Genomic DNA, 13332 nt, shown 5'->3' with positions numbered 1-13332 from the left:
ATATATTTGATTTACAAATGCACGTTTGTGGGACAAATACAAGTTTTATGACTATTAAGTTTGCAAAACTGTTAGTGGTATATGGAAAGTTCATTCCAGGTATTAAACAGATTCTCATTATTAAGAATCTCAGGGAAGTGTTACTGCATTCATTTTCATAAATGGAGGAGTCCGGGCAAAATAGATGCAAAGAAAAGTCAGAATTGTTTCTGTTCTTTGTGTGACTCAGTGCAGGGTACTCACCTGTATGAGTCTAAGGTTAACTTGATGCTGCTGTTCAGAGTTCTAATTCTTGTGTGCAATGGCTTAGATCCTTGCCAGAATGGAGGTTCCTGTGTAGACGGAGTGAATACTTTCTCCTGCCTATGCCTTCCGGGCTTCACGGGGGACAGGTGTCAGACAGACATGGATGAGTGTCTGAGTGAACCCTGTAAGAACGGAGGGACCTGCTCTGACTATGTCAACAGTTACACCTGCAAGTGCCAGGCGGGATTTGATGGAGTCCACTGTGAGAACAACATTGACGAGTGCACTGAGAGGTGAGCAGCCCGTGTCCTCAGGCACCAGTGTCTTAGGGGCAAAGGGAGAAACAGGAGGAAACTACAGAGCACAGTACTGGGATCAAGGGACAGACATAAGGCATCCACTTGGATCCCACCCCATAATCATCTCTTATTTCCTAGTTCCTGAGTCCTTGTAGACATCTAGTTACAAGCTCAAAGGTTAGAGGTTGAAAAACTTAGTGAGAGGGCTTCCCTGGTGGCACAGTGGTTGAGAGTCTGCCTGCTGACGCAGGGGACACGGGTTCGTGCCCCGGTCCGGGAGGATCCCACATGCCGCGGAGCGGCGGGGCCCGTGAGCCATGGCCGCTGAGCCTGCGTGTCCGGAGCCTGTGCTCCGCAACGGGAGAGGCCACAGCAGTGAGAGGCCCACGTACAGCAAAAAAAAAAAAAAAAAAACAACTTAGTGAGATGGATCATCATTTGTTGTTTGCATAGGGAACAGAAAGAGCTATAATTCTATTCCATATCCTTTTGGTCTCTTGTTCATTTTAGTTGACAATTAAGAAATTCCTATTTCTTTGCAGATTTGTCATCCCTCTTTAAGTAATTTCTTGGAGGTTTGTTTCTTTTTTAATTATCAACAAATTTGTTCTGTTTCTCTTCCATAAAGAAATCTAGAGTCAAGAGCTATTTATTTAACACTTCCCTTATAAATTAAATTGACTTAGGGATAAAATGAAATTTGAGACATGGAAAGCTACAGAAGCACGGGGTAAAACTTGGAAACCTTCACTTTCTTTAGGAGCCTCAGCCTCTAATAAGCTCAGACTTTTAAATACTCCTCTAATCTTTTTGGCTGTGCAAAGGAAGCTGAGATTCAGGCTGACTGGTGTGCATTCTAGTTTGGAAAAAGGTAAAGTTTACTGGATATAGGAGTTTTGGGTGCTCAGGAGTATTTGCCTCTGTAATATCTTAGATTCCAGGAACCTTAGTTTTTAAATAGCAGGTCAGAGGAACCAGATTACATAGCTAATGTTGTTCTCCCTGTTTGCTTCTTAGCTCCTGTTTCAACGGTGGCACATGTATCGATGGGATTAACTCCTTCTCTTGCTTGTGCCCCTTGGGCTTCACTGGCCCCTTCTGCCTCCATGAGATCAATGAATGCAACTCTCATCCATGCCTGAATGAAGGAGTATGTGTTGATGGCCTGGGTACCTACCGCTGCATCTGCCCATTGGGCTACACTGGGAAAAACTGTCAGGTAATTAGACTCCATCCCATTCATTCAGCTCCCTCAGAATAGTTGAATATTACACCTATTACTTTTCTAGGCAGAATAAGCCCCACCCAAAAGAGAAAGTTCTGGATCTTAGGGATGTCCCTGAGATAAATCTGGAGAGCTTCTTAATAGCTGGTAGATTCCAAAATGGTGACACTGGCAAGATTATATGGATTAACAAATATAAAATTGTTATAACAGGCTAACCAAGAGCTGCAGAAAAATGCATGTGGGAAATAAGCACATAGATATCATTTAGGAAATACAAAAAGGGAAATAAAGAACAATCAAAATACGATTTTAAAAATTCAGGTACAACATCTAAGGGGATAATGAGAATTATCATGTCTTGCAATATTGTAACAGTCTCAAAACCAAGCTATTCACATGTCTTTTAAATTCAACTATTTATAATAATACACGTTTTCATAGACTCTTATAAGGGAAGGATCCCTCAGAGCTGACTGGTCTAGCCTTTCATTTCGTGGAAGAAGAAACTGAGCCCCAGAGGGGCAAAGTAACTTTTCCAAGGTTGCGTACCAAACAGCATTGTGTTTAATTTTATGTAGCTTTACCTCTCAAACAATGGTACATGATAGAATAACAGCAGTCCAAAGAACTTAGGAATAAATGGCCAAGTTTAACTAGACTTACAGAGTACACTTCAATAAGGCTTTGCCATAAACAAAGGTGCTATAAGCACCTCTGCCTGTTAAACAGCTTGTCGCCGATTCTGTGGATCAGGAGGGTATTTTTTTTTTTTTTACATCTTTATTGGAATATAATTGGTTTACAATGGTGTGTTAGTTTCTGCTTTATAACAAAGTGAATCAGTTATACATATGTTCCCCTATCTCTTCCCTCTTGCATCTCCCTCCCTCCCACCCTCCCTATCCAGCCCCTCCAGGCGGTCACCAAGCACGGAGCTGATCTCCCTGTGCTATGCGGCTGCTTCCCACTAGCTATCTACCTTACCTTTGGTAGTGTATGTATGTCCATGCCTCTCTCTCGCTTTGTCATAGCTTACCCTTCAGGAGGGTATTCTTCACAGGGCTCCTGCTTGTTCTCACAGTGCAGACTACAGGTGCTCGTGGAGCGCTCTGCCCTTCCCCCTTTCTTTCACAAAAGGTCTGTATTGTTGAGTATGGCCTTCCTCTCCCCGGGGGGGGGGGGCCAGGCCACCACATGTGAGTTTTGGAGACGGTGCTAGTTCACTTACAGTCTTTGTCTCATGCTTTTCATAAGCCTGAGTTTCTCCCATCAAATAAGCTCTTTGACAGTTTTTAGATTTCTTAACAGGCTTTAAGTCCTTTCACTCATATTCACCGCAGACAGATTTGATCAAGCCCCACGTGGATTTCTCACTCAGGAGCAGCACATAGGGGCTGTCTGACAGCTTTAACTCTCTCTTTCTTTCTAGCCCCATAGGGTGGCCATGTTTCTAGACGTAAGTGTGGCGTAGGGGATAACTTAACCTATTGGGCTTCCTCAAATTCTTAAACTTGTGTGGTAAGAATTTTTAAATAGCAGAGCCAAAAGGAATTAGATTGTATAAAATGATTGGATTATCTGGGGACAGTGGATCTAAGTTTAAGGCTTGGGTGAGGGCTCTTTTTTTAAAATTATTAATTAATATGCTTTCCTTTGATTTCTTAAAATGCAGTGTAACTTTTTTTTTTCGTTTCTGGTGTCTGAATGTTGATGTATGTGTATGCCCCTGTTTCAGACCCTGGTGAACCTCTGTAGTCGGTCTCCATGTAAAAACAAAGGTACTTGCATTCAGGAAAAAGCACAGTCCCGGTGCCTGTGTCCGTCTGGATGGGCTGGTGCTTACTGTGACGTGCCCAATGTCTCCTGTGAGGTTGCGGCCTCCCACAGAGGTGAGCTGTGCCCCCTCAGACTCAAGGGTCCGTCCACAAAGTATTGACTGACCAGCAGCATTTTAGGGCAAATATTGTTATCATGGGAGGAGAGGGAAGGGAAGACAGGAGTGGATGGAGAAGACTCTGGAGAAAGGGTCCGAAACAGAAGGTGAAAGGGCAGAGGAACAGCTCTAGAGGTTCCAAAAAGAAAGGTATTTGAAGTGAAAGGAAGGCATATTCCACTTTCAGGGCTTGCTTATTTTTAATATAAAGCTGGTACCGAGGATTGTGAACTAGACAATAATAAAGTTTGATGTGTCAACCGGCTTAGGTTCGTTGGTCTGAACCTGACGTGTTGTATGCTCTTCCATGATGTTTCTTCCTCCACTGGGTTTCCCAGGGGTGCCCGTTGACCGCCTGTGCCAGCACTCAGGCATCTGTATCAGTGCTGGCAACTCGCATCACTGCCAGTGCCCCCTGGGCTACACCGGGAGCTACTGTGAGGATCAGCTGGATGAGTGCTCGTCCAATCCTTGCCAGCACGGAGCCACCTGCAGGGACTTCATTGGTGGATACAGATGTGAGGTGAGTAAGATGAGCAGGGAGAGGTCAGCGACCTCCCAGAAGATGGCACGACTCCTACGAACATTAACATATTGAGTTTAGCTGCTTATGTCTTATTTTCACAATTTATAGATTTTTTTTTCCAGTTACAATTACAGTGTTTACTAATCACTGTTTTTTTTCAGTCCCCCTGTGCAGTAAGTTAAAATAGCTCTGGTAAGATAATTTTACAGAGGTCTGGAACCATCTTCCACAGGGCTGCTTCCAGGATTCAAAGCCAACATTCGCCTGCTGTGCATTTCACAGTCCCACCCAGCCCTGCGGCTCCTGGTATTTCCCTGAATAGCAGTTGAGATAGGAGAAGCCACTTTGAGGCGTGTCCCTTTGACCCATGTCATCTTTGTATACAGTCATTGATCAACCAACTAATAATTCTCTCAAGAAAATGTTGCTTAGCCTGTTCTGTGTAGTGTCATACTGTTACATGTGTATACTTGAGGATGTGTGTGTCTTTTAAGGGACATGTCATGTCTTCTTAATGTCTGGGCTGGTAATGGTTAGATCAAGATTTTAACAAAAGACCAGAGACGTGGATTTGATCCCAATTTAGACCACCAAGCAACACTGAGAAAAGCTTTGCTTGTCTACTTATCATAAATGAGCCAAAGATGGCATCTGTATATTGGTCCCTAAGTTGTTTATTTCTTCACAGCAGGCTGAGACCTGTTAGCTCAAAAACCACTGGAACCAAACTCAAATTTTTACACATCCAGTTGTTTTAAACATAGCATTAATAAGTAGAATTTAGCCACTTAGAGCCTGCCTGCTTTGTATATTCTGCAAACCTGCACCAGACACTGCTAGCCATAGGTAAGATAAGCCCCAGGACAGGAAGATACCAAGCCACAGCTGCCCTTCAGAGCTCTCTGATCCACAGACCTTGGCCTGGCTGCTGAGTGATATCACCAAACACGTCAGCCCCATCTCTGTAACCCCCTTCCCTCCAAGTTCATCTGCCCTCCTCTCCTTACCCTCTTTCTCCCTCTGGATGATCTTATGCTGTGAGGGACTCAAAGCATTTCCCAAATAGAGCCACTTTGTGGTCGGTATCTTCTTTCTTGATGAGCCCTAAAAGCCCTGGAACCCCTACCCCTAGCCCAGCTAGCTAGCCCACCTCTCTGGGCCCTCACCCCATACCAGTCAGTTTCTCACACTTAAACATGTAGTTTCCTGAACCTGGAGATCCATACATGTGATATCTTTACTACCATCCACACATACCATTTGAGTGAGTCACAGGGTCCTCATCACATACAAAGGAATGCATATTTTAGGGGAAGCCTGCACACAGGAGGGACAAAAGTTCTGCACAGGCTTCATCTGAAATATCGCTCAGAATATTCAGTCCTTGCCTTCCCCTTCAAGTGGCTTTTTGTCACTTTCGGCTGGAAGTGATAAATGCCAGTAAGATGTGAGCTAACTCTGCACAAGGTTGTTAGAAGAGAGTGTGATGATGCCAGAGAAGCGTATAAGGGCCGGGGGAAGAGGGTCACAGGTAACTTACCAGATCTCATTTGCTCTCAAGGTCTGTGTCCTACAATGGGCCAATATTTCCTGTTCCTTTTGCTTGCTCTTGGCAGTGTGTCCCAGGATATCAGGGTGTCAACTGCGAGTATGAAGTGGATGAGTGCCAGAACCAGCCATGCCAGAATGGAGGCACCTGTATCGACCTTGTGAACCATTTCAAGTGCTCCTGCCCACCAGGCACTCGGGGTATGAAATCAGCCTTACCTGTCTTCCATCCAGGGCATTCTCTAAGTTATAAATGCATTTTTAGTGTTGAGTGGGTTTTTAAAAATCAAGCATTATCTGAATCCTGGTAATTCAAGCCATTTCATTCATCTCTTGCCTAGCTCTGATGTTCTGACTCCAATTCTGTCTGGTTGTTGTTGAAATCCGTGAAACACAGCATGTGAAAATGACATAAGGTTGCAACAAAGTTAATCTGGTTAGCAAGATTTCTTGGTGCTTCACAGGAAGACAACTAGTGGCCTCTTGAAAAAATAATTCATATTTACCAGCTCATGTATTTTTTTAAACTTGCCAAGTTTTGCCTCCATAAAGTGGGGAAATGAATGACATGAAAACATTTGCCTATTTTCATAAGGCCAGGGGATAACACTGATGGCCCAAGACTGTAACTAAGAATGGCAGTAAGACCTAATGAGATACAACCCTAGATGGTGGATGATGGAGCCATCATTTTGCCAGGGGCATTCCCCTGCCTCCAAACAATCTCTTGGAAAGAGCTTGGAGTATTGTTTTTTAAAAGAGATGTAGTTATAATGGTACCTGCTCTGAGCAGCTTGTGAAAAAAATAAAAAGTAAGAGGCCATCCACAATGGTGGGAAATTGATTCTCATTGTCAAAGAGAATAGAATGTTAGAGAAATATTTATACTGTCTTAGACCTTTGTGTCAGTGAATTTTGGTAATTTACCCATCTTGAGTTCAGAGTTTGACTAAATTAAAATGGAAGAGTACCCCACTAGTAGGCTAGTTATTGAACAATGAGGTTAACGGGGAAGAAAAAATTAGGGAGAAACAGCCTTTGAATATTTGAAGATTTGTCCTGTAAAAGTACTGAGTTCTCTGCTCGGTGCTTGAAAGAGAAGTAGAAGTTAATTTTGACTTGCTGTTAGCTTGGTCCTTTGAATACTTGTACTGTATGGGACAAGCTGTGATTCTGGTAGCAGCAAATTAAACCTCAAATATCAGTGGCTTAACACAACAATTTTTTTTTTTTTGTCACTCAGATCAAGTCTGAGTGTGTTGGGCTACCTCTCTTTATATTTTAGAAATGTGGCTTGCAGCACGGCGCCTCCAAGACCTCCACAGCAGGGGAAGAGGGACAGACTTACAGGGTCATGCAGCAGCTTTCAATACCTCAGTCTGGAAGTGACACCCATCACTACTGCTCACAGTATACTGGCCAGAAGTAGTAAAATGGTCTCAACCTGGCTTCAAGGGAGAGTGGGAAATGTAGGCAAGCACATGGATATTCATCTACACTAAAATCTCTTCTATACCATTAACTTTTTTTTTAACCGTTAACTTTTTATTAATTAGAGATATCAGTCCTAGAATGGATCATTTCATAAGGCAATGAAATTTCTCTCTTCTAACCATTTGTTAAGGATGGCTGAAATGATAGTTTTGCTATTATTATTAACAGTCTTTTTCTTCTGGTACTTTGAATGTGTCATCCCATCCCATGTGATTTGACCTCCATTTTTTTAATGAGAAATTAGCTGCTAACCGTTTTGAGGATCCCTGTACATGATGAGTCTCTTCTCTCTTGATGCTTTCAAAATTCTCTGTCTTTTATGATGTGTGTAGGTGTGGATCTCTTTGAGTTTGTCATACTTAGAACTCGTTGAGTTATTATACTGTTGTGTTTGGTTAGATATGTGGAGTGGTATTTATTTCTCTCTGGCCCTTGGTGAACATTCCAGAGGACTCTCAAGTCCCACAGCCTCATTGTTAGAGTTACCACTATTGCTTTTCTTTCTATACTCCTGAGCTTTGGATCTTGGCCTGGGTTGCCTCCAGTCCCCCACGTCAAGAGCTAACTGTAATAGTTCTTCTGCCTCAGGCTGAGGTTGACCTCTCTTTTACTTGATAGGTCTGTTCATGACTGCTGGTTCTATTCTGATGGGAGGATAAGCATCTGTGTTCATTTTACTAGCAGTCCATAGAATACCAAATATTCTATGAGAGTGGGAGCACATACCGGTTTGCTTTTACTTTGCAATTTTTGATTTTGTTTGTTAATAGGTAATGTATGCACATGGTCCACAATTTTATACAACCCCCCACCCCAACACACACACACACACACACACACACACACACACACACGTAGAAAGAGCATACAGTGAAAAATCTCTTTCCCATATACCTAGTTCTCCTTCTCTCACAAACAAGTAAACACCACTTTTCTTTAGTTTTCTGTGTATCTTTCTTGAGTTTTTTTTAAATGTATCCTTCAGAGTTTCTTTATGTATATAGAAGCCAAGGACAAAAATATTTTTAATACCCACTTCTTACTCTGAAGATAGATTAGACACAGTATTTTGCACTTGGTTTTTTTTTTTTAACTTAATTGGAGATGTTTCTATATCAAAATATAGAACCTCCTTAATCTTTTTTATTCTGCAGAAATCCCTTTTATGGGCATACCATATTTTACTTAACCAGTGCCCTAATGATAGACACGTGAATTGTCTAGCATGTGTGTAAGTGTATTTGTAGAATAAATTTTCAGAAATGGAATTGCTGGTTTAGAGAATATGTGCATTTGTAATTTTGGTTGATATTACTGAATTGCAATGTATGAGCAAACCTGTGGGCTTCTCCTCAGTGTGAATGGACATACTCTCATTTAAGAGTCATTTGGTTTTCTTTTTTCTATGGTTTCTCTGTTCATATCTGCATCCTTTTTTCCTGTTATGTTGTTTACCTTAATATTTTACAGAGAACAGATGTCTATGAAACAAAATATAAGTATATTCCCGATGTATTGCTTTTTGTTTTTTAATTTTCTTTATGGGAATTTTTCATGCAGAGATTTTTATTTTTAATCAGGTTGAATTTATCAGGGTTTTTTTTTATGGTTTCTGTATTTTGAATCCTAGTCAGCAACACTGTTCACATTCTAAGATTATAAAGGAATTCTCACATATTTTCTTCAAGTACTAGAATACTGGAGAACTTTTTCCATATGGCTACTGATTTGTCCCAACACAATTTACTGAATATTTGATCTTTCATACAGTGATTTGAGATGGCACCTTTATCAAATTCTAAATTCCCATGTGTATTTGGGTGTTTTTCTGGGCTTTCCTTTTTGTTCTATTATTCTATTAATTTATCAATGCCTCTCTGCTTTAAATATTAAGGATCTTCTTTTTCACAGTTTTCCAGGCTGTGGTTATAGTTTGTTTTTCTATATAATTTTAGAATCAGATTGTCTATTAAAAATCCTGTTAGTATTTTTATCGGAGTCACATTAAATTTATGAATTTGTGTAAAGAAGACTGACATCTTTATGATGAGGAGTCTTCCTAACCAAACCATAGTGTCTTTCCATTTATTCAAGTTTCTTTTTGAGCCTTTCAGGTCCATTTTAAAGTCTTCATGTAGGTGTAGCATGTTTCTTGTTAAGATTATTCTTAGGTATTTTATCTTTTGCTACTGCTATTGAAAATGAGGCCTTTTCTTATATTTTTCTTTTCTTCCCAATAGTCTTGCTATTACAAGTGGTAGGAATACAGAACTGCTTTCCTTTCTTTTGCAATTTTTTGAATTAATCACGAAATCACTTCTAGAACAGTCATTGGTTTCTTTTGTTTCTTTCTCAAAAATATTTACAGATACTTATGCTTGATGGCTCATTTACAATTACAGCACATTGAATGAGTTCTGTTTTAAATGGAATAACCTTTGAGCTCTCAACAGGACACTTCCCCTCTGTTTTTTCAATATATTAGTGCACTTATACTATTTTACAGGAAAAGTCAATTATGTCACTCAAAATTTACTTCCAATTCTTACCAAGAATTCTTCCAATTCTTACTTGTAATCTATTTATTTATTTATTGCTGTTTTTTTAACTGTTTTTATATTTTGAATCAAAATGAATAAATTAATGAAAATAATGCTAGCTACTACCTAGTGAGCTGCTTCTTTTGGTTGTGTGGGAGAGTACATGTGAAGCCCTGAGTACATTCTTTCCTTACTGCTGACCAAGAGGATGGCAGCTGCCCTTGATCAAGAGTGTGTTTTGCCCTGCCTGACCTAAAAATTCCCACCGCAGACTGAGGAATGTAACCTAATTGTGAAAGTGCCAATAAGGGTGGTTCTCCCTTGCTGGAAAGCAGCGTTCCAAGGATTGTCATGATTTTCTCTCTCTCCTCTCTTTCGTCCAGGCCTGCTTTGTGAAGAGAACATTGATGACTGTGCCAGGGGTCCCCACTGCCTTAATGGTGGTCAGTGTGTGGATAGGATTGGGGGCTACAGTTGTCGCTGCTTGCCTGGCTTTGCTGGAGAGCGATGTGAGGGAGACATCAACGAGTGCCTCTCCAACCCCTGCAGCTCTGAGGGCAGCCTAGACTGCATACAGCTTACCAATGACTACCTGTGTGTCTGCCGCAGTGCCTTTACCGGTGAGCGACTTTCCAGCCTCCCCAGCCACTGTGCCTCGGAGGGGGATTTTAGTGAGGAAATTGGGCCCTGTATGACACATCCCAGACCCGAGTGAAGCTTTTCTCATATGTGAAAAACTAGACCAGCTTAATTCAAGGGCCCAATTTTTTCTTAGGTCTGTGCTCCATCGATGTTTGCTATTCCTGAGAGATGCTATCTCTTTTGTTATACATTCATTATATCATATTGTAGCAGAAATATAAAAAAAAAAGAAATAGAATGTTGGGAGTAGTTGAGCAAAATAACATTTTTAAATTGAGGTAAAATACACATAACTTAAAGTTTACCATCTTTACCAGTTTTAAGTATACAGTTCAGTGGTGTTTAGGACATTCACACTGTTACACTACCATCCCCACCATCCATCTCCAGAACTCTTCATCTGAGCAAAATAACATCTTGTTTTCAGGAACCTTACATCTAACTCTGGTTTCATCACCCTGCCTCCTTTGGCATGTAGTGACTTGAGTTACTGGGTAGTCGCTGCCACAGTGACCTTTCCACCTCTGTGGGAATCCAGAGAGGCTTAGGGTCTTCTAGGACACTTAAAGGGAGGAGATCCAAATTGGGGTGTGTATAACCAGAATTGGTCGATGAGGGTTTGAAAAGGAAAACTTCAGAAGTCACAAGTATGACCTGCCGTCTTAAGACTTGGCTGTGTTCATCACAGATTATAAAGATGACCAAGTCCTGCCTCAGAATAGGGACTTTATCATAGACACTTGCTAATTATTTCTGGAGGAGGGCAGCTTAGTGACTTTGGGGAGCTAAAATAGTTGTTTATGTCTAAATATGGCAGTATCATCAGATACTCAGAAATCTGTTTTGCACTTCTGGGGTCCATCCGAATCTTATGCTGTAGAAGTATTCCTTGGGAGTCAGATGAGAGTCTGCAGTAATAGCTAGTAGTCTACCTACTAATAGCTTGGCAAGTTGGACTCTGCTACATTCTGAGCCTATTATATCCAGACATTCTTCCTTCCAGTTTTGAAGATGTGCTACCTTTAAGAACTTGGGAATTTTATTAAAAGTGGGATGGATTTTGAAATATAGAAGATGCCTAGGTACATTTGAAATATAGAAGATGCCTAGGTACATTATCAAAAGAGAAACAATCCATTATGAAAATCATGCCTTCGAGGTAACACTGGACAGAAAGAATATGAACAATCTGTCTGGAGTCTCATATCGGTCATGATGTGCTTGAGAGGCCAGAAGAGCAGAACTGACTCCTGTTCCTTTCATTACCTCTGAGGCTTCCTTTATTTGGAAATGATGATAAGCTCTTACAAAGGAAGAAGGAAATAGATGAAGGAAGGAATGGAGGCCACCTTGAATTGGGGTCCCCTAGTCGGGAAGTGGTGTTTCTACATTTTCTACACTTGTGAATAAAAAATCCTTTGACTCATTGATCGCGGTTACGGTGGGGTGCTGATGCTGAGATGAACATCAAGGGGCCATCAGTCCCTGAGCCCTGTGCACATGGGGTGGCTGTTCTTGCTTATTGTCTGCTGCTATGATTTGAAGAAACAAACATCTGTAACTCCTGCCTCATTATTCTGGTTGGCCAAAATTGCTGCTATTTTAGTTTCATTTTAATTTTTAAAGCCATCTCTTCCCTTCCAAGTGCCTGAAGGCCAGATGGGGCCTGAATCCTTGCCCCATGTCCCCCCCGCCCCCATGATTTCATTTGCTTAGTTCAGTTTGTCAGTTTGTCATGGAACAGTGGGCTCAGGATAGCTTCTGTTTTAGAACTGAACTGTGCCTAGAGATCATTAACTCTGGGAATATTAAGCTGTGTTTGGAAACAGTGCCAATCAGGTTACAGAAAGGCTAGAAAATGATTGAAAAGAGGACGTCACTGATGAAAATTCGCTATAAACTGCAAATCACCCTTTTTCTTAGCTTTTTTCTTTTAATTTTTTTCGTAGTATAGTTGATTTACAACGTTGTGTTACTTTCTGCTGTACAGCAAAGTGAATCAGTTATACATATACATATATACGCTCTTTTTTAGATTCTTTTCCCGTATAGGTCATTACAGAGTATTGAGTAGAGAGTGTCCTGTGCTATACAGTAGGGTCCTTATTAATTATCTATTTTATATATAGTAGTGTGTATATGTTAATCACCATTTAGATGTATTGGTCTGGTGTAGCCTCTCTTTTGAAATAGACGGTGTTAAAATGCAGTGAACACTTTTGCTAAATGTTTCTTTTGACTCATGAAAGCTGAAGTGCCTTCAAAAAAAGCTTAGATGTCATTTTCCTTTTTGTTTTTGGAGGGATTAGTCATTTTTTTTAAAAAAAATCTTGTTTTGTGAGTCGATTCAGGCACGTATGTGTGCCATTTGTGCTTATTACTGTAGATAAAACAGATGAGGGAACTGCCCTGAGTCGGTGATGGGCCACGCATGTTGAGATCCAATGAGTGCCTTCCTCATCCTCTTTTGTTCCCTTAGGATTAGAACTTAATTCTCATACCTCTCCCTCCTTCTCCAATCCTTTGACTGGCCCACATCCCAGGAGTGTTCTGTTCTGTAACTTGCAGTTACTACTTCTGGCTTTTAAAACACCCTTTCATTTTCTACTCTGAGGTCGTCACTGTGAAACGTTCGTCGATGTGTGTCCCCAGATGCCTTGCCTAAACGGAGGGACTTGTGCTGTGGCCAGCAACATGCCTGATGGTTTCATTTGTCGTTGTCCCCCGGTGAGTGCCGTGTTGCCTATTGAAGGAGGATGCTCTCTTCCACACAGTCTGTGACGAAGCTGAGATTAAACCTGGTGTTTCCGAGCTCTGTGGGGAACTATCTTGGTGGGGACGTTTCTTAATTTTAGCCTCTTTCGGAGCAAGTGCTT

General features: G+C 41.2%; 1 protein-coding gene across 1 annotated transcript in view; it reads left to right on the top strand.

The window, feature by feature from the left end:
• Positions 1 to 13332, top strand: part of NOTCH2 (notch receptor 2) — a 175080-nt gene that overhangs the window by 149472 nt on the left and 12276 nt on the right. The window contains exons 18-24 of the mRNA XM_065880859.1: positions 311 to 539; positions 1563 to 1764; positions 3509 to 3662; positions 4045 to 4229; positions 5849 to 5981; positions 10198 to 10434; positions 13071 to 13183. Coding sequence (XP_065736931.1) covers positions 311 to 539; positions 1563 to 1764; positions 3509 to 3662; positions 4045 to 4229; positions 5849 to 5981; positions 10198 to 10434; positions 13071 to 13183 — 1253 coding nt within the window. The remainder of the gene's footprint in view (positions 1 to 310; positions 540 to 1562; positions 1765 to 3508; positions 3663 to 4044; positions 4230 to 5848; positions 5982 to 10197; positions 10435 to 13070; positions 13184 to 13332) is intronic.

This window comes from Phocoena phocoena, chromosome 1, assembly GCF_963924675.1.
Source record: "Phocoena phocoena chromosome 1, mPhoPho1.1, whole genome shotgun sequence".
NCBI lineage: Eukaryota > Metazoa > Chordata > Mammalia > Artiodactyla > Phocoenidae > Phocoena > Phocoena phocoena.
Note: the sequence above shows the minus strand (reverse complement) of the source record. Positions and strands in the feature narration are given on the sequence as shown.